Here is a 20,384-nt window from a genome sequence, read left to right on the forward strand (position 1 = left end):
GCTCTGCATCCAGGCACCTGCCCTGCACCCAGCATTTTTCCTTCCCCCAGGACTGCTGGCTCATTGTATGGGATTGAACACACAACTCCATGGGGACAGATGCTGGTTCTATCCCGCTTTCTTACAAGACCGTCCCTCCTGTGTCTTGGCTCCTGGGTTGGCCTCTAAGGCTTTTGAGCGGCAGCAGGCGGTGCAGCTAATCTGAGTGGGGGTGAAGGAGAGGGCCAGGTCCACCTGGGTGGCCTGAGGCAGTGTGGAGGCAGGGAGAGGAGAGCGCCCTCCACCCTTGTCTGAGCAGCCCTCCAGGGTACAGAGACAGGAGTTCAGGGTCAGCCCTGCCTTGAAGCGGAGGGGGCCCCCAGGTTGGCACAGGTCCTAGAAGAGCAGATGAGAAAGCCTGGCCTTGGGAGTCTGGGGATGGAGCTTTGCTGGGGAGGCAGCGTGGCTGCAGGATGGTAGCTTTTTAGAGGACACCACTGCCGGGGCATCCACCCAGGGGAATTCTCAGGGGTCGCCTGGGCAAGTGGCTTAGCCTTTCTGAGCCTCAGTGCCTCAGTTTCCCCATCCAAGGATGGGTGTGACATCCACCTGGCAGGTGCCTGTGTGTGAGCCCCTGTCTCGCTCTAACTCCTCTGCTGTTCCTTCCCCAGCCACTGAGGCGGCTCCCAGCTGCGTTGGTGACATGGCCGACACCCCCAGAGATGCCGGGCTCAAGCAGGCGCCTGCACCACGGAATGAGAAGGCCCCAGTGGACTTTGGCTACGTGGGGATTGACTCCATCCTGGAGCAGATGCGCCGGAAGGCCATGAAGCAGGGCTTCGAGTTCAACATCATGGTGGTCGGTGAGTCCTCACCCTGCCTGCCACTCAACCCTTGCCCATGCCGGAAACCAGCCTCAGCCCCCAGGGCGGGTCCACAAGCCTTCGGGCTTGGTCTTCCCTTCTGTAAAATGGGGCAGCAACCCCGACCTCAAGGATGGATTGCATTGCCAGTGACATTGCGTGTGCATGCATGCGCCTGGGAGGAGCCCATAGCCTCCAGCGGCTCCTCAGAGGGGCCTGTCCTGCACATCCAGGGCCCCTGGGATGACTTTGGGGAGCCCAGGCCGGCCTGGAGCAGGTCCTGATGAGTGGTCGCTGCCTCTGAGCAATGACATCAGCTTGTGCAGAGAGTTTCTGTGGCAGCTGTCCCCTCACTGTTGCTCCAGCCTGGCCCTCCAGTCTCCCCACCGCAGCCTGGACAGAGGCTTCCCAGAAGCTCAGCTTCAGCGTCTGCCCTGGAATTGGGGCCTCATGGCTTCAGCACCCCCTGGTGGCCCCGGAGAACTGGAGGTCACCACGGGAGGTCGTCGATCAGTACAACCTGGGCAGGGTGAGGGGGCCGGGCTGGAGTCTACAGTGGGCTGCCTCTTGTTTCCAAAGCCCCCCAGGTCCCATTCAAACCTCACAGTGACCCTGTGAAGGGGGCATCCCGTTTTCCAGGCAGAAACGAGGCCCAGGGAAGGCTGCCGAGGTTCCTTAGCTCACAGGGCACAGAACCGCAGCCACCGTTTTGACTCCCAGAACTGTGTTCTGCCCACTCCACCGGGTCCGGGGAGGGGTCTGGGGAAGTGCCCCCGCCAGCTCACACCCTAAACAAAGGTGAGCTTGCGGGGTTTCTGCAAGGTGTCTGGGCACCTTTCAGGCTGGGCCTGCTTATCCGACCTCTGCCAGCTGTGCACATCCTTCCTGCCCAGCTCTGTGAACGCAAACCCACACCTGCCAGCCTGACACCTTTCTTTCCTCTTCTGCATTGATCTGGGCCCTGGCTCCCCTGGGGTCTTGGTGTCCTCTCTGCTTCCTGTGGCCTCATGGGACCCGACTGCTTGTGGCCCCGCTGTGCTCACAGCTGCCTGGAAGCTGGCAGCCCGCTTCAAGGGAGGGTGGAGGTGTGGGGGCCCCTCCTACAGCCCCCACCCTGTTCTGCCTGTTGTGGGGGACATGCTTGTACCCTGAGGATTCAGGGCTGCCTCCCGGGAAGACGGCTGGAGAGAAAGAGAGGGGAGAGGCCCAAAGGCAGTGGCCAGGCTGGGACTCACCTCTGTGGGCTAGGGAGGGGCTGCCCTGCTCCCTAGCCAGGGACAGGGTGAGAAGGACCTGGGAACCTCTGGGTCCTGGCCGTGGCACAAGCCCTTCTTCCAGAGCTTTGGCCCCAAGGAGAGGGAGAGGCAGCCCAGCAGCCCTTGCTGCCTCCCTCGGCTGCCACTGTGACAGCCTTGCCCTCTGGGAATGGTGCCCAGGAGGCCACTTCACCTGTCTGGGCCTCTTTACCCTTTCAACCCTGAGAAGAGCAGTGGTCCTGATTCCCCACAAAGTCACTCCCTCCCAGGGATGCTAAGTGAGGAACAAGACGTGGGGCAGCTCTGCTCTCCTCCCTCCTCCCTCCTCCCTCCCATGGCAGCCGTGCCCACCTGCAGAGGTACAGGCAAGGTGGAGGGGCGCCAGTTTGGAGGTCCACAGACCCCGGGGAGAATCCTGGCTTTGTCCTAACTCAGCAGGGTGAGGCTTGTGTGTCTTCCCCTGGGCTCCTCCTCTGTGAGCCTTAGCTTCCTCGTCCATAAAATGGGATCATCCCATAAAGTGAGATCAAGCGAGCAGGCCCCAGGCAGGGTCCCCAACAGGTTGTGGTTGTTCGAGAAGTTGCAGCAGTGGTGATGAGGATGATGGGGGTGGTAATGACGGTGATGATGATGGTGGTGATAGTGGAGATGGTGGGGATGGTGGTGGTGGTGGTGGTGATAGTGGTGGGATGGTAGTGGTGATGTGGGTGATGGTGATTGTGGTGGTGGTAGTGATGTGGGTGATGGGGATGATGATGTTAGTGGTGGTGATGGGGTGATGATGGTGGTGATGGGGGTGATGATGTTAGTGGTGGTGATGGGGTGATGATGGTGATGATGGGGGTGATGATGTTAGTGGTGGTGATGGGGTGATGATGGTGATGATGGGGTTGATGAAGTTAGTGGTGGTGATGGGGTGATGATGGTGGTGATGGGGGTGATGATGTTAGTGGTGGTGATGGGGTGATGATGGTGGTGATGGGGGTGATGATGTTAGTGGTGGTGATGGGGTGATGATGGTGGTGATGGGGGTGATGATGGTGGTGGGATGGTAGTGGTGATGTGGGTGGTGGTGGTGATGTGGGTGATGGTGGTGTTGATGGGGGTGATGAAGTTAGTGGTGGTGATGGGGTGATGATGGTGGTGATGGGGGTGATGATGTTAGTGGTGGTGATGTGGGTGATGATGGTGGTGATGGGGTGATGATGTTAGTGGTGGTGATGGGGTGATGATGGTGGTGATGGGGTGATGATGGTGGTGATGGTGGTGGGATGGTAGTGGTGATGTGGGTGGTGGTGGTGATGTGGGTGATGGTGGTGTTGATGGGGGTGATGAAGTTAGTGGTGGTGATGGGGTGATGATGGTGGTGATGGGGGTGATGATGTTAGTGGTGGTGATGGGGTGATGATGGTGGTGATGGGGGTGATGATGTTAGTGGTGGTGATGGGGTGATGATGGTGGTGATGGGGGTGATGATGTTAGTGGTGGTGATGGGGTGATGATGGTGGTGATGGGGGTGATGATGTTAGTGGTGGTGATTGGGTGATGATGGTGGTGATGGGGGTGATGATGGTGGTGGGATGGTAGTGGTGATGTGGGTGATGGTGGTGTTGATGGGGGTGATGAAGTTAGTGGTGGTGATGGGGTGATGATGGTGGTGATGGGGGTGATGATGTTAGTGGTGGTGATGTGGGTGATGGTGGTGTTGATGGGGGTGATGATGTTAGTGGTGGTGATGGGGTGATGATGGTGGTGATGGGGGTGATGATGTTAGTGGTGGTGATGGGGTGATGATGGTGGTGATGGGGGTGATGATGTTAGTGGTGGTGATTGGGTGATGATGGTGGTGATGGGGGTGATGATGGTGGTGGGATGGTAGTGGTGATGTGGGTGATGGTGGTGTTGATGGGGGTGATGAAGTTAGTGGTGGTGATGGGGTGATGATGGTGGTGATGGGGGTGATGATGTTAGTGGTGGTGATGTGGGTGATGGTGGTGTTGATGGGGGTGATGATGTTAGTGGTGGTGATGGGGTGATGATGGTGGTGATGGCGGTGATGATGATGGTGGTGGGATGGTAGTGGTGATGTGGGTGGTGGTGGTGATGTGGGTGATGGTGGTGTTGATGGGGTTGATGAAGTTAGTGGTGGTGATGGGGTGATGATGGTGGTGATGGGGGTGATGATGGTGGTGGGATGGTAGTGGTGATGTGGGTGGTGGTGGTGATGTGGGTGATGGTGGTGTTGATGGGGTTGATGAAGTTAGTGGTGGTGATGGGGTGATGATGGTGGTGATGGGGGTGATGATGTTAGTGGTGGTGCTGGTGCTGGTGATGGTGATGACTGGTGGTGGTGGTGAGGGAGATGGAAGTGGTGATGATGACGGGAGTGATGGGATGATGGTAGTAGCAGTGATGGTATTGTGATAGTGGTGCTGATGGGGATGGTGGTGATGATAAGGGTGGTGATGATGGTGATGATAATAACAAAAGTAACAATAATAAAGGGATACACCTTACAGTATCCCAGTTGGCATCTCTTAGATCTAAGGTGCCATGGCTGGAACACTGACATAACTCCTGGCCTGAGCTAGGCCAGGACACAGACCTGGTGGACAGAGAGAGGTGGGCGAGGAGTGTCCGTCCTTGGGCTACTAAACAGTGCAGGCCGGGGATTCCCAGCACCAGCCTCTGTCCTCCCGGGAGCCCACACTTTTCCTAGAAAGGTGTTATCAAAGTCAGAACATCAGTGTAATTTAGGGTGTTTTTTGTGTTTCGGTTTTTTGAGACAGGGTCTCACTGTTGCCCAGGCTGGAGTGCAGTGGCATGATCTTGGCTCACGGCAGCCTTCACCTCCCGGGTTCAAGTGATTCTCGTGCCTCAGGCATGCGCCACCACACCTGGCTAATTTTTTGTTTCTTGGTAGAGACAGGGTTTCACCATGTTGGTGAGGCTGGTCTCGAACTCCTGACCTCAAGTAAGCCATGCTCCTCGGCCTCCCAAAGTGCTGGGATTACAGGCATGAGCCATCTTGCCCCCGGCCAATTTTTGTTTTTTAAAGACAGGGTCACTGTCACTCTGGAGTGGCAATGGCCCTAGCTCACTGCAGCCTTGCACTCCTGGGCTGGAGCAATTCTCCCACTTCAGCCTCCTGTGTAGCTGGGAGTATAGGCGCTCGCCACTACACCTAGCCAATGTTTACATTTGGATGTAGAGACAGGGTCTCGCTGTGTTGCCCAGGCTGGTCTTGAACTCCTGGGCTCAAGCAGTCCTCCTGCCTCGGCCTCCCAAAGTGCTGGGACTACAGGCGTGAGCCACTGCACCTGGCCTAGGGTATTTTTTTTGGTGTGCTGCTAGCGTAGCCCAAGGCAGCTCTGTGCAGGGTAAAGCAATGGGGCTCCGAGTCTGGAGAGGGGTGTTGTGTGTGTGTGTGTGTGTTATATGTGAGTTGTTCGTGTGTGTTGTGAGAGTTGTGTGTGAGGTATGTGTGAGAGGTATGTTTGAGGTGAGTTGTGTGTGTTGTGTTGCATATGAATGCTACTTCCTCATCCTCATTTGTCTCAGTCACCTGTGGACTGGCTGTCCGCACACACGGGCACTGTCCCTCGAGTGGCACCACCCTGCAGGCCAGCACCCCCTAGCACATGGCCCCACGGAGCCCATGGGACATGTGTGAGCCTGCCTGATGCTCACACCAGCTCCACGGGGGAAAGGACTGTTTATCCCATTTTGCAGATCAGGAAACTGAGGCACGGTGAGGTCAGGTGACTTGCCCAGGCCCTGGCCGGTCAGGGAGGAGCAGTTTGAACACCTGGGCTTTGGTTCCAACCACCCTGGTGAGCTGCAGGAATCCCGGCCACCTGCTGCACCCCGGGCAGCCCTGGGCTCCTCCGCGAGCCCGGCCTCGGTCCTGTCCAAAGTCTGAGCCACCAGGAGACCTCCTGTCCAGAAAGCACAAGGGGCACAAGAGATGCCGACTCTCCCAGGCCCGGCTCACCTCTCAGGAGAGGACTGTGGCCTGGGTTGTGCTGGCACCAGAGCCCGGCTGTGTGGGTTTACACAGTCACTGGACACCCAGCTCAAGGGCGAAGTCCTCGGGTGCTGCTTGGCAGGGGTATTGCCGGGAGGTAGCCCAGGCACTGCTGAATCTTAGGCTGGAGAGCCTCGTGCCTGGGCGGGAGGGGTCCCATGTGCAGACCCTGCTGGCCTCTGGAGAGACCCCTGACCGGCCTCCCATCCTCTCCCCAGGGCAGAGCGGCTTGGGTAAATCCACCTTAATCAACACCCTCTTCAAATCCAAAATCAGCCGGAAGTCGGTGCAGCCCACCTCGGAGGAGCGCATCCCCAAGACCATCGAGATCAAGTCCATCACGCACGGTCAGTGGCTGGGGATGGGCTGGGGGTGTGGGACGCCCGTGCCTTCCTGGAGCACAGAGTGGGGGGTCAAGTCCATCACACACGGTCAGTGGCTGGGGATGGGCTGGGGATGTGGGATGCCCCTGCCTTCCTGGAGCACAGAGTGGGGGGTCAAGTCCATCACACACGGTCAGTGGCTGGGGATGGGCTGGGGATGTGGGATGCCCCCGCCTTCCTGGAGCACAGAGTGGGGGGTCAAGTCCATCACACACGGTCAGTGGCTGGGGATGGGCTGGGGATGTGGGATGCCCCCGCCTTCCTGGAGCACAGAGTGGGGGGTCAAGTCCATCACGCACGGTCAGTGGCTGGGGATGGGCTGGGGATGTGGGACGCCCCTGCCTTCCTGGAGCACAGAGTGGGGGGTCAAGTCCATCACACACGGTCAGTGGCTGGGGATGGGCTGGGGATGTGGGATGCCCCCGCCTTCCTGGAGCACAGAGTGGGGGGTCAAGTCCATCACACACGGTCAGTGGCTGGGGATGGGCTGGGGGTGTAGGACACCCCTGCCTTCCAGGAGCACTGGTGCGGTGTGAGGGTGCCCGAGTCAGGCAATCCCAGGTCCCCAAGATGGGGACTCACTGTGCCCACCATCCCCGGCATGTTGAGCATGTTGGGGCTCTGGCCATGAGGCGTCAGTGTGTCCTGGACCCCTGTGGGCCCCGTCACACTGAGCTCCCCGCAGACAACTGAGTTTTCCACCAAAAGTCACAGGCAAGGGGCTCCCAGGGGAACCGTCACCGGCCTGTGCCCGAGTTGGCTAAGGAAGGCCATTAATTTCCCAGCGTCTCCTTGGTTGTCATCGCTGCCTACCTAGGGTTGCCCCGGGGTCAGTCAGGTGTGGGGTGTCTGTGAGGGTCCTCCATCTCCCCTCTGACTCTGCGTGCGTGGCTCTGTGCAGATATTGAGGAGAAAGGCGTCCGGATGAAGCTGACAGTGATTGACACACCAGGGTTCGGGGACCACATCAACAACGAGAACTGGTGAGGCCCCTCCAGGGGGAGGAGCACTAGCGGGGGCTTCAGGGTTCCCTGGACCCCACCCAGAGTCAGCCCTAGAGGCTTCCCGGCCCGCGGGGGTGCAGGGCCCACCTCCTGGGGCCTGACGTGCTGCTAAAGCCACACGTCTCAGGGGCCTGAAAATTCTGGACCAAAGCAGAATTACCTGGGGAATCTTGCTGTCCCCAACTCACCGCCTGAGGCCAGCCCAGGGAGGCTGGTTTGGGAGGCCGAGGGTAAGTCTGTGGCATCTCTGCTCAGCAAGCCAGACCTCCCAGGATGTGCATTTCATTGGAAGGTGGGGTGTTGGGCTCTGAGTCCTGGGAATGCGCAACCTGCTTGGGGGAGGGCATCCCATGTGCCCACTGACTTGTCCCCGTCCCCCACGCAGCTGGCAGCCCATCATGAAGTTCATCAACGACCAATACGAGAAATACCTGCAGGAGGAGGTCAACATCAACCGCAAGAAGCGCATCCCGGACACCCGCGTCCACTGCTGCCTCTACTTCATCCCCGCCACCGGCCACTCGTAGGTCCCTGCGGTGTCAGCGTCCTCATGCCGGGTGCCCTGGGTTCCCTCTGTCCCCTGGGTCTGCCAGACGTGACGTCTGCCCTGCTGCTGGGCGCAGAGGGGCTGAGTCGGGCTGTGGCCGCCGGCTGTGAAGTTGGGGGTGTGCCATGTCTGCACCTCCAAAGCCTCACACTGACGGCTATGCAGTGTCCTGCCCAGCCCCCATCCTTCAGCTGCGTCTTGGGGAGCTGAGGGTCAGGCAGGCCCTGGGCTGTTCTGGAGCCTGGTGGTCTGTGTCCTGCCTTCTCAGGCCAGGCTCTGGCAGGTGGAGTGGGAGCCCCCAGCCAAGCACCCGTAGTGGTGACTGACCTTCTCGTCTGGGCCCTGCCTCATGGGACCCCTCAGAGGGTTTGGTGCGTTCTTAGACGGGAAGCACAGAGATCAGTGCTGGCCCCTTCCCGGGCTGGACGAGGCTGCTGTTGGCCTTGGTGAGAGCCCTTTCCTCCCGCCGGCTCTGTCCGCACCTGACATTGCCCCTAGAGGTCAGCAAGGGCAGGAGGCTGCATGTGCCCTGGCAGGTGGACTCTTCGTGGCCTCACAGACCCTCTGTCCTCGGCTCCCTGTGCACCCCCTGCCAGACACCTGTGGCCCTCCCTGAGCCAGGGCTGGGAAGAGGTGGACCCGAGGCCAGCAGGAGAGCGGCTGGTGGAGGCAGCCGTGGGTGGCTTGTTGGCATGGGTGGATGGAGAAGGTCCTTCGCACCTGCTGGCCCAGACGCACTTCCCTGGGCAGAGGAAGCTCAGGGGTTTGGGGAAACCCATACTCTGTGGGCACCAGGTGCAGGAAGGAGCCTGGCTGGTGGGTAGTGAGCCTCAACCAGAGTCTGTGGGAAAACCCAAGCTGGAGTGTTTGAGCCCACCCTCTGGCATCATCCCCTGTGGGCCAGCAGGAGTCAGGGGCAGGGGGCCAGCTCGGTGCCCACGGGCCTCTCCTGAGCTGAACATCTGCCTTCCCAGGCAGAATGGCTCATCTGGGGTCCTGTGGCAGCTGTTCCAGCTGCTCCAAGCTTTGCCTCAGCTGAGGCTGGTGGCAGGAGGCAGAAGCCTCTCCTGACGCCAGCTGGGCAAGCTGAGGGCGGGCGGGCAGTCTCTGGCACTTCTGCCACTCCCCAGCACTGGCTCTTTGGCTGGGACCCCAGCTGGGCATGTTGCCTGGCCCCGCCCAAGGCACCCAGTCCCATGGGGCAGGGGCGGGCCTTGGCCATCTCTGCTTAAACTTCTGCCTGGAGCCGGATTCTCCCCAGCCATGTGTGTGACCGACTTATTCTCACTGTGGGAAAAGCTCTGCTCCAGAACTGGGGAAGATGGTGCCCCAGTTCCAGTGCCTTGCCAGCCCCTGCCACCCACAGCTTTCCCCGCATCAGACCCCAGGCTCACTGGGGCCAAGCAGGCAAGAGGAGCAGCCCGCCCGGTGCAGGGGAGCAGCCCGCCCGGTGCAGGGGAGCAGCCTGCCTGGTGCAGGGGCACCACACGCTGGTGCTAGCTTCTGTTTCTCTTGCCTCTCCCCTCCCAGCCAAAGCCCCACGGCAAGACGGCTGCTGAGCCAACAGCAGCCTCTCTGTGTGGACACGTAGGGGTGTGGTTGGGACCCCAGAACTCAATGGACGAGGGTGCTTGGAGCTGGCCCTGGCCCGCCTGGCCTGTGCAGTGATGTCACCTGTGTCTGGGACACACCCTCGTCCTTCCTCTGCCCCACACTCACAGCGTGGCCGACTTGGCCCGGGGCCCCGTCCTTGCCAGCAGAGACCCCCGTGAGCCCCGAGCCAGCACCTGAGAGTGTCGACACCTACTTGGAGGTGGGTGCCCCCCCCACCGCCCCGCTCCCCCAGATGAGCCTCACGCACATCCTTCTGCTCCAGCCTCAGGCCCCTGGACATCGAGTTTATGAAACGCCTGAGCAAGGTGGTCAACATCGTCCCTGTCATCGCCAAGGCTGACACACTCACCCTGGAGGAGAGGGTCCACTTCAAACAGCGGGTAGGGTTCCATCTCCACTTGCCCCAGCCCTTCTGGGCAACCTGGAGACGCTGCAGGCCTGGCAGGGGCCACCCAGTCTAAAGGAGTCACACAGTCAGGGAGACCGAACGCTGGTCACTCTTCCCAGCGGGTGGCTGGCCTGGTGGTCCCTGGCCCAGGTGGCTGCTGGGGGCCGTCCCTGAGATGGCCTCTCCAGCTCCCCCATATCTCAAAAGCAGCTTTGTGGGAGGGAGGGCCAATTCTCCAGCAGAGTCTCTGAGGGGGGTTTTGGAGAAGACCTGGACCAGGCGGATAGTGAATCTCTCTTCCAGAGAGTGAGGCTGAGGAGGGGCCGTGAGACATGGCCCACCTTGTTTTATGCCTTTTTTTTTTTTTTTTTTTTTTTTTTTTTTTTGAGAAAGGGTTTGGCTCGGTTGCCAAGGTTGCAATGATGTAGTGGCGCAATCATGGCTCACTGCAGCCTCCACCTCCCAGGCTCAGTCCCTGGGTAGCTGGAATTACAGATGCACACCACCACGCCTGGCTAATTTTTGTATTTTTAGTAGAAACGAGGTTTTCCCATGTTGCCCAGGCTGGACTCTAACCCTTGGGCTCAAGGGATCCTCCTGCCTCAGCCTCCCGAAGTGCTCGGATTACAGGCATGAGCCACCTCACCCGGCCCTGCCTGGTTTTTTTTTTTTTTTTTTTTTTTTTTGAGACGGAGTCTCGCTCTCTCGCCGAGGCTGGAGTGCAGTGGCGCAATCTCGGCTCACTGCAAGCTCCGCCTCCCGGGTTCACGCCATTCTCCTGCCTCAGCCTCCGAGTAGCTGGGACTACAGGCGCCCGCCACCACGCTCGGCTTATTTTTTGTATTTTTAATAGAGACGGGGTTTCACTGTAGTCTCGATCTCCTGACCTTGTGATCCGCCCGCCTCGGCCTCCCAAAGTGCTGGGATTACAAGCGTGAGCCACTGCGCCCGGCCCCTGCCTGATTTTTATTAGATGGAAGAGAAGTTGGGCCAGACGCGGTGGCTCACACCTGTAATCCCAGCACTTTGGGAGGCCCAGGCGGGCAGATCACTTGAGGTCAGGAGTTTGAGACCAGCCTGGCCAACATGGTGAAACCCCGTCTCTACTAAAAATACAAAAATATTATCCGGGCATGGTGGCGGGCGCCTGTAATCCCAGCTACTTGGGAGGCCGAGGCAGGAGAATCACTTGAACCCGAGAGGCGGAGGCTTCAGTGAGCCGAGATTGCGCCACTGCACTCCAGCCTGGGCAACAGAGTGAGACTCCATCTCAAAAAAAAAAAGAAAAAAAAAAAGAAGTTGCAAGAGGGATGGTCTCTGCTGCCGCCTTCTCTGCCACCGTCCGAGGCCCCTGCTGTGGGATGGGGAGGGGCATCCAGGCAAGAGGGCAGCCCTGGGCTCTTCCTCCTGACAGGGCAGCGCATCAGAGCCACATGGGGAGCCTTTCAAAATGAAACCGAGGTGCCTGGGCTCCGGCACCGCATCTGCCTCGGTGGGTGCGGGTGGGGCCTGTAACCTACTCCGTCCTGGGGCCAGGCGGCAGGAACCTTCCCAGCATGTGCAGGGGAAGACAGTCCACACAAAGTGGGCATGTCTGCTGGAGGCTCCACGTGGGCTGTGGTCTGTGCCTGGGCAGGCGAGCGGCCGTTCACTGGGATGTTTCTGTTGCACGTACCCGTGTCGGGCTGCTGGCAGGGAGCTGAGAGGTTACTGCAGACGGGGGCTGACTGGGCTGCAGGAGGGGCCCTTGCTGGAATTGGGGGCTGTGACGAGGGTTTTTTAGGAAGTTTCAGGAGGGGAGGTCTTGGTAACCCTGAGTACATTTTTGGGGGTGTGATGAGCAGGAGAAGAGAGGTGGGAGGTGCTCAGGGCGATGACCGAAAGCCCCTGGGGAGCTGCAGCGTTGTCAGGACAGCAGGTGCACCTGCAGCTGCCCCTCTTCCCCCCAGGAGGCACAAGAGTTGGAGGTGATTGGGGTCACAGCCCCCCAGAACCTGCCCTTGAACCCGAGCCTGGGGCAGCTCACAGTGTGGAGGTCATGTGGGTGGGCGGGCAGGGCTTGCCCCAGGGATGTGCCCATCTCTCTCCCTCCTTATCCCAGATCACCGCGGACCTGCTGTCCAACGGCATCGACGTGTACCCCCAGAAGGAGTTTGACGAGGACTCGGAGGACCGGCTGGTGAACGAGAAGTTCCGGGTGAGTGGATCCACCAGGATGTTGTTCCCAGGGGACCCCTAGTTCCTCCTGAAGGGTGGAGTGGGGGTTTGGGGGACCTTAAGCCATGAGATTATATTCTTGGGGCCAGAGGGCACTGAGCCCAGGTGTCTGTACCCAATGCTGTCAGGCTGAGGCTCTCGTTTTTTGGGGGACCCCAGGCTCAGGGCAGCTCCTCCCAGGGGCCCAGGGGAGGGAATCACCTTCCTGCACATGTGTAACCAATGCTGTCTGCCCGTTCCCCAGGAGATGATCCCGTTTGCTGTGGTGGGCAGTGATCATGAGTACCAGGTCAACGGCAAGAGGATCCTTGGGAGGAAGACCAAGTGGGGCACCATCGAAGGTACTCGCCGCAGGCGCCGGGGCTCCAGACAGATGGGAAGACAGTCTCTTCTGCTGACCCAGAGCCTGTGGGCCACGCCTGAGCCAGGGACTTGTGGAACCTCAGCCACTGCCTTGCCCCACCCGGAGGGAGGGGTCTCCTTGTCCCCACTCAACCCTTGAGAAAGTGAGAGGGCAAGTGGCCTGTGCAGGTGCCTCCACCCTGGACCTCCCCCCGGGCAGGGAAAGATTCAGGGAGACAGGAGCTGGGATGGGGGCCACCAAGTTCTGGGTCCTGGTGCAGGCTCTTTCATAGGCACCTGTGTGGCCCTGGACAAATCGCCTACCCTCTCTGGGCCTAGAAAAAGGGTGGGCTGTAGCTCTGTGCGCCAGATGGACCCTCACACCTTAGTCTCTTGTGGCTGTTGTAACCAATTAAGCACAAACGAGGGGGCTTAAAAAAACACAAATGTATTTTCACGGTTCCAGAGGCCAGAGGCCCGAAATCGGGCTGTTTCCTTCTGAGGCCCGGAGGACCAGCCTCTTCCATGCCTGTCTTCTTCTGGTGGTGCCTGGCAATCCTGGTTGTCTCGTAAAGGCATCACATGCTCTAATCTCTGCCCCATTATCACAGGGCCTTCTTCCCTGTGTCTCTGTCCTGTCCCTCCTCCTCTTTTTTTTTTTGAGACGGAGTCTCGCTCTGTCGCCCAGGCTGGAGTGCAGTGGTGCGATCTCAGCTCACTGCAACCTCTGCCTCCTGGGTTCGAGTGATTCTCCTGCCTCAGCCTCCTGAGTATCTGAGATTACAGGCATGTACCACCCACTTAATTTTTTATCTTTTTAGTAGAGATTGTCTTTTTAGTAGAGACAGGGTTTTGCCATGTTGGCCAGGCTGGTCTTCAACTCCTGACTTCGGGTGATCTGCCCACCTTGGCCTCCCAAAGTGCTGGGATTACAGGCGTGAGCCACCAAGCCTGCCCTCTTTCCTTCTTGTCATAAGGATGCCTGTCTTTGGACTTAGGGCCTACCCTAAGTGGATGATCGCATCTGGAGATCCTTAATGAATCTTTTAAAGAAAGACACTTTCCAAGTAAGGTCACAGTCATGGGTACCAATGCCTGGACCTTGACCATGTCTTTGAATGGATGGGAGCCCCTGGGGGGCCACAGTTCAACCCACTCCTGGCGGTGACACCCCGGGAGGGATGGGCCCCAACGTTTCCTTCCCCTTCCTCTCATTAGAATGGACGAGGGGAAGGTGCAGAGGGAAATGGAGCAGGAAAAGCCACTTTGCTGTGGGAGAGCACTTGGCTGAAAGGCCCAGTAGAGCAGGAAGCACAAGGCTCTTCATTTTCCAGGGCCTCAGTTTTCATCATCCACAAAGTGGGTGCAGTGTGCCAAGATTTTAGTGAGTTGAGAGACTGTCCCAAAGACCACGAGAGCTTTTTGGGAAGCTGTTGCTCTAAGAAAATGGTCATAATGACAATTACCAGGAGGCATCAAACGCTCCTGTGCCGCTGGCTTGACATGGGTTATCTCATTTCATGTCCGAAGCTCCCCGCACCCACCCTCCTTGCAGAGTTGAAGAGGTGCTATGAGCAGAAAACCTGCCAAGGGACCCAGAACGGGAGGCGGCTCTAGAAGCTACAGCTCCAGTCCTGCACCAGACTCCCTCGAGATGGGAGTTCATGCCTGGAGGAGGGTGTGGAGAGGCACGCGGCCCTTGCCCCTGTCTGCCCTCCTCCCCTACCACCGCCCCTGCCGGGCCCACCCTGCGGGAGCTGCCCAGCTGGGTGCAGCTTGGGTGCTTTCCAGTATCTGCCTGTGGTGTCAGGCTGCCTTGCCTCCCCTTGGCCCCTCTGCCCCTCTGCCTGCAGTTCCTCTCTTCCCAAAGAATTCTTGCTGTTTAGGAACCTTTTTATGAAAGGCAGGTTTAGGAGAGTTAGGGGTGGATGGGCCTGGGATGGGCGGGCGGCTTTGCTATGGGCGTGCCTCTGCTGCACCCTGGTGGCCAACTTGAGTACTGCAGGTGGCCGGTGACAAATTGTCAGGAAATGCACAAGAGAAGTCCCTGCACCTCTCTGACCTGTGCGTTGTTGAGCACCACGGGCTCCAGCTGAGGAAGAGCCTGGAACCTGTCAGGACAGTTGTGAGGTGGTGGGGCCCACATTCCAGCAGTCTTATATGAGGACCCTGGAAACGTGCCTTCAACACTGATGGGTTTTTATAGCAGGGGCCCCATGAGTTCATAGCTGATCTGACACCAGGGCTAGTAAGGGCTGTGCCTGGTTCTTGCCTCCCACTTGGTGAACAGCATCTTGAGGTACCCTTCCCATCCTTAGAAACCACCCCAAGTATCATGAATAGAAATGTGGGGTGTAATTGATCACACCATGAACTCATTTAATCCTCATGTCCCTGGGAGGTGAGTGACATTATCCACATTTTATGGATGAGGAAACTGAGGGAATGAGAGTAACTTGCCTGAGCCAGGGAGCAGCGATCACACACTCCAGCCTGAGAGCCCCATTCTTCCTGCCAGCTCTCGCTGCCTGTCAGTGTTAGATGAGAGTGCTGCTGGTCAGTCTGCAGGAGGTTCTAGTGTGGACACCGCCCTACACAGGGCCATGGCAGGAGGGCCTAGGCAAAGGCAACTGGCGTAGCACTGACAGCACTTGAGGGCTGGGCAAGGTGGAGGCCCTGGCCGTGCCTGCTGGCCTACCAAGTAAAAACCAGACATTTTTAACTTGGGGAAAAGCCATGTGGCTCTGCAATGGGGCAGCCTGGAGCCAGCTGTATGGGTTCTGAATGCCACTCCAGCCTTATGAGCGGTGGAGCTCAGACAGACACAGTTCTTGCGTTCTCTATGCCTTTTTTTTTTTTTTTTTTGAGACGAAGTTTCGCTCTTTTGCCCAGGCTGGAGTGCCGTGGCGTGATCTTGGCTCACCACAACCTCCATCTCCTGGGTTCTAGTGATTCTCCTGCCTCAGCCTCTTGAGTAGCTGGGATTACAGGCACCTGCTACCAGGCCTGGCTGATTTTTGTATTTTTAGCAGAGATGAGGTTTCATCATGTTGGCCAGGCTGGTCTCGAACTCCTGACCTCGTGAGCCATGGTGCCCAGCCTCTACACCCCATTTTCGTAAGATAATGGGGATAAAAGAATCACAAGAGACACTTGCAGGTGTGTGAAGACGGAATTGATCACACGGGAGGGCACCGGGTGTCTTTGCCTTCCCTGCCCGGCTCCCCACCTCCAGTGATGCCGTTCACTGCCCTCCTCGTTAAAAGGCCTTCTGTTATATAACAGTTATACGTGCCAGGCGCCGTGTGTTCATATAGGAGTTATGAAGCGCAGCAATAAGATGACCACTCTGAGACGGCCAACTCGAGCCCGCGGGCACTTGTGGGTGCCTGTGGCCTCCTGCCCAGTCTCCCTGAGAAGTGGCCACTGTCCCGAGCTTGGGCTTGTGTGTGTTGTGTGAAGCGCACGTGTCCCTGATCAATGTTTAGCTTTGCTGATTCTTGAGCTTGTGAATGGTCGTCCACAGTATGTAGTCCCTGTGTGTGTCCCTGTGTGTGTGTGCTCTGAGCGCACGCGAGGTGGATGGGGCCGTGGGGGGTAACACCCTGTGGGCCACAGGTTTTCTTTAAAATCCCAGCTCCGATTCCTGCCTCATCCCATTCCCAGCAGCCCAGCCCCCTGCCTGTCTTCAGGCCTCTGCTGGGACATCCTGCTCTCCCTGGTCATCCCAGTGGTGCGGGGGCCCACGGCCCTGGCTTCTCCACTGTGGCTTCCTTCCATGCTCCTATTGGCCTGGTTACTGTGCCATCCCCCATTAGCCAGGAACTTTCTGGAGAGCAGGAGCTGAGCTGTCCAGGAGCAGCAGCTGGTACTGGTCACCCCAGTATCCCCCAGACTGAGAGCAGTGCCAGGTGTCCTATACTCAGCGGCAGAGCAGGTGGTTCCTCTGCCCTCCTGCCCATGGGGCTGCCCTCAGACTCTGCTTTTGGCACCAGCATTGCTGGGCAGGGGGAGAGAGGTGGGGTCTGGGCAGAGCTTCTCCACCGGGACATTCAAGCCCCTCCTGTCTCCTCTCCTAGTTGAAAACACCACACACTGTGAGTTTGCCTACCTGCGGGACCTTCTCATCAGGTGAGAGACAGGGTGCTTGGGTGGGGCTGACGGCTTCACCCCTAAGAGGGCCCTACAGCAGGTGGCGGCAGTGGGTGTGGGGCCGAAGCCCTGGGCAGAGTGGGCGCACCTGCCACCTGCCTGCCCTGCCCTCGGGAAGATCCTGGAAGCTCATCTTCTAAAAAGCAAGCCCACTGGGAAGTGAAGATCCTTTTTAACCCCTGCGAAGTTGGCTGGATGGGAAGGCTGAGCTTTGATCCACCGTGGCCTGGCCCTTTAGAGCTGCCTGGTGGTCACCAAGGGCCCAGTGAGGCCTCATGTGCAGGCCCTGCCGGCAGCGTGGGGTGTCTCCAGCTCCGACCCCAGTGGCCTCTGACCCCTACCCCTTTCACCCAGCTGAGGCTTCTCCTTGTTTCCCTTGAGGCCAGGCAAGGAGGGGAAGCCCCGTTGGAGACGGTGCCGGGTGGGTGGTCCCTGGAGTGGGGGCCCTGGCCTGGGCAGGTGAACAGGGTGGGGGGGCTCCTTCCGGGGTGCCAGGGGCTCTTAGGTTCTTCCTCAGCAAGCAGGTGGCATGGATGATGGGAATGTTATCAACAGGAGGGGTTGGCAGGGGCAGGGGTGGGGGGATCCCGGGAGCTGTTCTGCATCGTGGGGAGACTGGCCTTTCCAACCTCCCTCCAGATTACTCCTCCTGAGCTGCAGAGGAAGGAAAATCTGAGCCCAGGACTTTTTTTTTCCTGGGGACAAGGGCAACCCAGCCCTTTGCCCCAGGCCACCTGCCTGCCACAGGCCATAGTCCTGGAGGCCGGTGGTCACCCACTGCCTCCACCCTGCCAGCACCCTGGACACCAGCCTGGAGCAAGAATGCTCCAGCCCTGTCCCTCTGAGTCTGTGCACTGTCCCTGGGCCCTGGACCAGCCATAGGGTGGACCCAGAGGGAGACATACGCACTGGAATATGTGTGTTCTGACTGAGTCTGGGCTTACCAGGGGCACTGACCCTTTCCCCGAAAATGTGTACCAGATCTGGTCCAACATGGTGGGCCTGGGGCACCCCATGGAGAGCCAAGCAGTCAGGATGGGGAGTGGGGGTGGGGGCAGGTGGGCCTGAGTCCCAGGCAGACTGAGCAGGGCCCCTGCCTCCTGCCCCGGCCCTCCGCCCCCAGGACGCACATGCAGAACATCAAGGACATCACCAGCAGCATCCACTTCGAGGCCTACCGCGTGAAGCGCCTCAACGAGGGCAGTAGCGCCATGGCCAACGGCGTGGAGGAGAAGGAGCCTGAAGCCCCGGAGATGTAGACGCCGCCCTGCCCACCCCCGGGATCCTGCCCCCAAGTCTTTTCCGTCCCTCCCAGGCCCTCCCACTGCCCCATTTTATATGATTTTCTCCATTTGTCATCATTCCCCATCCCTTCCACATGCTGCCAGGAAACAAGGGAAGGGGCCTCCCTCCGAGTGAGTCAGTGATGAGCCCGCAGCCTCCCCCAGGTTGTGGGGAGGCTGCGCTGGAGCCAGAAGCAGGGGTGAGAGCACCCACTGAATTGACGTGACCCTCCGTCCCCAGGCCTGGCTCCCCAAGGGCTCAGAAGAGCAGCTTCGGTGTGCAGATCATCCGTCCGCGTGGGGTTCTCAGTGCCGGAGGCCTTGGGGTGGGGGCCAGTCCACGCACATGCAGAGGGGCCCAGTGGGCTGCATGATCCCCTCCATCCCCATCGGCCCTGTCCCCTGGAGTGTGTCAGAGCCCAGGGGAGAATGGAGCCCACCAGGGACACTGGGACCTCCTGCCCGCCACATGGCGTGGCCATCACTCAGCCCCCACCCCTGCCCTGTTACTAAGGGTAGAAAATTACAGGGTCCCCTGCCACCGACTGCCCAGCCACTCCAAGCCCCCTGGCAGCTGCCCCTCCTGGAGCAGAAAGTGCCTTTATCTCAGCCATCCGCAGGCTGCTCGGCCAGTTGCGGGGACAGGCTGGAATGAGGGAGGCGTCTTCATCTCCCTGCCATCCCCCTCTCATGCCACCCCCTCCCACCGGGCTGCAGGTGCTGCTGATGCGCTGGGATCTGATTGAGGATAAAAAAGGAGAGATGACCCCCACCCCCTCATCCCCCAGTTTTGAAAAGGTCCAAGCAAGTGAGTCTGGTGGAGCTGAGGGAGGGAGCCATGGAAGGTGCCAGAAGGAAGGCTGGCGGGGGCACGTGTGGGTCGTGGCTTGGGCTGGTCAGAGTGGCCTGAGCTGCCCGGCGCCTGCCCCACCCAAGTGACCAGGGAAGTGTGTGTGTGTCCATGTGTATGCGTGTCCGTCTGTCTGTCTAGTGTCTGGGTTTGGCCCGAGACTGGGCTGTGGTTACATTAATGCCCAGCCAGCCACCCCCACCACTCAACCCTCCTGGCCCAGGCCTTGCTGACTCTGTGACCTGGGGAGGTGGGAGGCCAGGCGAACCTGACTCTGTTGTCCTGCCCCTGCCTGGGCCCTTCCCCTCAGAGCCCATGGTAACGAACCCCTAGAAAGGAGAGACTGGGCGTCAGGGGCGCACAGTCCACAGTGAGCTGAAGAGTGAGGTTTCATGGCAGCACGGCCCAGCCCCTCACCCTCTGTCCGCACGAGGGGACCTGTGTGGGCTGTCTTTGCAGGGTACAGATGACCAAAGTCCCTTCTTGCTTCCTGTTCCCTGTCTTGCTCCTGGGGAGAAAGAGGGACCTGATGAGACCCCACACAGGTGCACACATCACCGGGTGCATCTGTAGGCACCGGGCTGGCTGCTTGCAGCCAGGAGAAGGTCAGCGAGAGGGAGTGTGATTGTGTGTGTGCATGGAAGTTGGGGCACTGGGCATCTGACTCCCTGCCCACCCAAGAGAGGAAGGACCCCTCACCATCCCCACTGGCGAGACAGTTTACTTTGCCAACTTGCCATGTTTTTGCAAAAACCAAGATTTTGAAGGAAATGAGTGGCCAGCGCCAGGGCCCAGGCCATGTGGCCCATCCAACCTCAATGTCACTTGGTGGCAGGGTGGGGTGGGGGGTGGGCAGCAGCATCCCAGCCTTGAGATGCTTCACTTTCCTTCTCTGTAACCAGACTTCAAAAAATCGTTTGTTTCATCAGGCTCTGTTCCTCAATGGCCTTTTGCTATGTGCCTCCCGAGAAATTTGTCTCTTTTTGTATAAATGACAAAGTGTTGAAAATGTATTTCCTGAAATAAATGTTTCAAATGCAGAAACCCAGAAGGCTCCTGAGAATGTTTTTTCTGCCCCTGAAGTGCAGTTCTTTGGGCCTCGGGACAGGTTGGGATTAGCTGCAGGTGGGTAAGAAAGAAGCATGGGCAAGAAAAGGTAGGCCGGGCCTGGTGGCTCATGCCTATAATCCCAGCACTTTGGGAGACTGAGGCAGGTGGATCACAAGGTGAGGAGTTTGAGAGCAACCTGGCCAATATTGTGAAACCCTGTTTCTACTAAATATACAAAAATTAGCTGGGCATGGTGGTGTGCAGCTGTAGTCCCAGCTACTTGGGAGGCTGAGGCAGAAGAATCGCTTGAACCCCGGAGGTAGAGGTTGCAGTGAGCCAAGAATATGCCACTGCACTCCAGCCTGGGTGACAGAGCAAGATGCCGTCTCAAAAGAAAGAAAAGGTAAGGCCAGGTTGGAACTGCACATT

The 20,384-nt window shown here is 58.9% G+C and overlaps 1 protein-coding gene and 1 pseudogene across 13 annotated transcripts in view; both read left to right on the top strand.

The window, feature by feature from the left end:
* The window catches only part of SEPTIN9 (septin 9), a 220,745-nt gene extending 200,796 nt beyond the window's left edge, over positions 1-19,949 (top strand). For all 13 annotated transcript variants that reach the window (XM_055242144.2, XM_055242147.2, XM_055242146.2 and 10 more), the window contains 9 exons: positions 651-842; positions 6,344-6,472; positions 7,410-7,491; positions 7,898-8,035; positions 9,936-10,053; positions 12,163-12,258; positions 12,523-12,619; positions 16,700-16,751; positions 17,896-19,949. In XM_055242144.2, the coding sequence (XP_055098119.1) occupies positions 651-842; positions 6,344-6,472; positions 7,410-7,491; positions 7,898-8,035; positions 9,936-10,053; positions 12,163-12,258; positions 12,523-12,619; positions 16,700-16,751; positions 17,896-18,031 (1,040 nt within the window). In that variant the 3' untranslated portion in view covers positions 18,032-19,949. The remainder of the gene's footprint in view (positions 1-650; positions 843-6,343; positions 6,473-7,409; positions 7,492-7,897; positions 8,036-9,935; positions 10,054-12,162; positions 12,259-12,522; positions 12,620-16,699; positions 16,752-17,895) is intronic.
* LOC129462241 (uncharacterized) lies at positions 18,273-19,949 on the top strand (annotated as a pseudogene).
* Positions 19,950-20,384: the final 435 nt, after the last annotated feature.

The sequence above is a fragment of the Symphalangus syndactylus genome, chromosome 14 (genome assembly GCF_028878055.3).
Source record: "Symphalangus syndactylus isolate Jambi chromosome 14, NHGRI_mSymSyn1-v2.1_pri, whole genome shotgun sequence".
NCBI lineage: Eukaryota > Metazoa > Chordata > Mammalia > Primates > Hylobatidae > Symphalangus > Symphalangus syndactylus.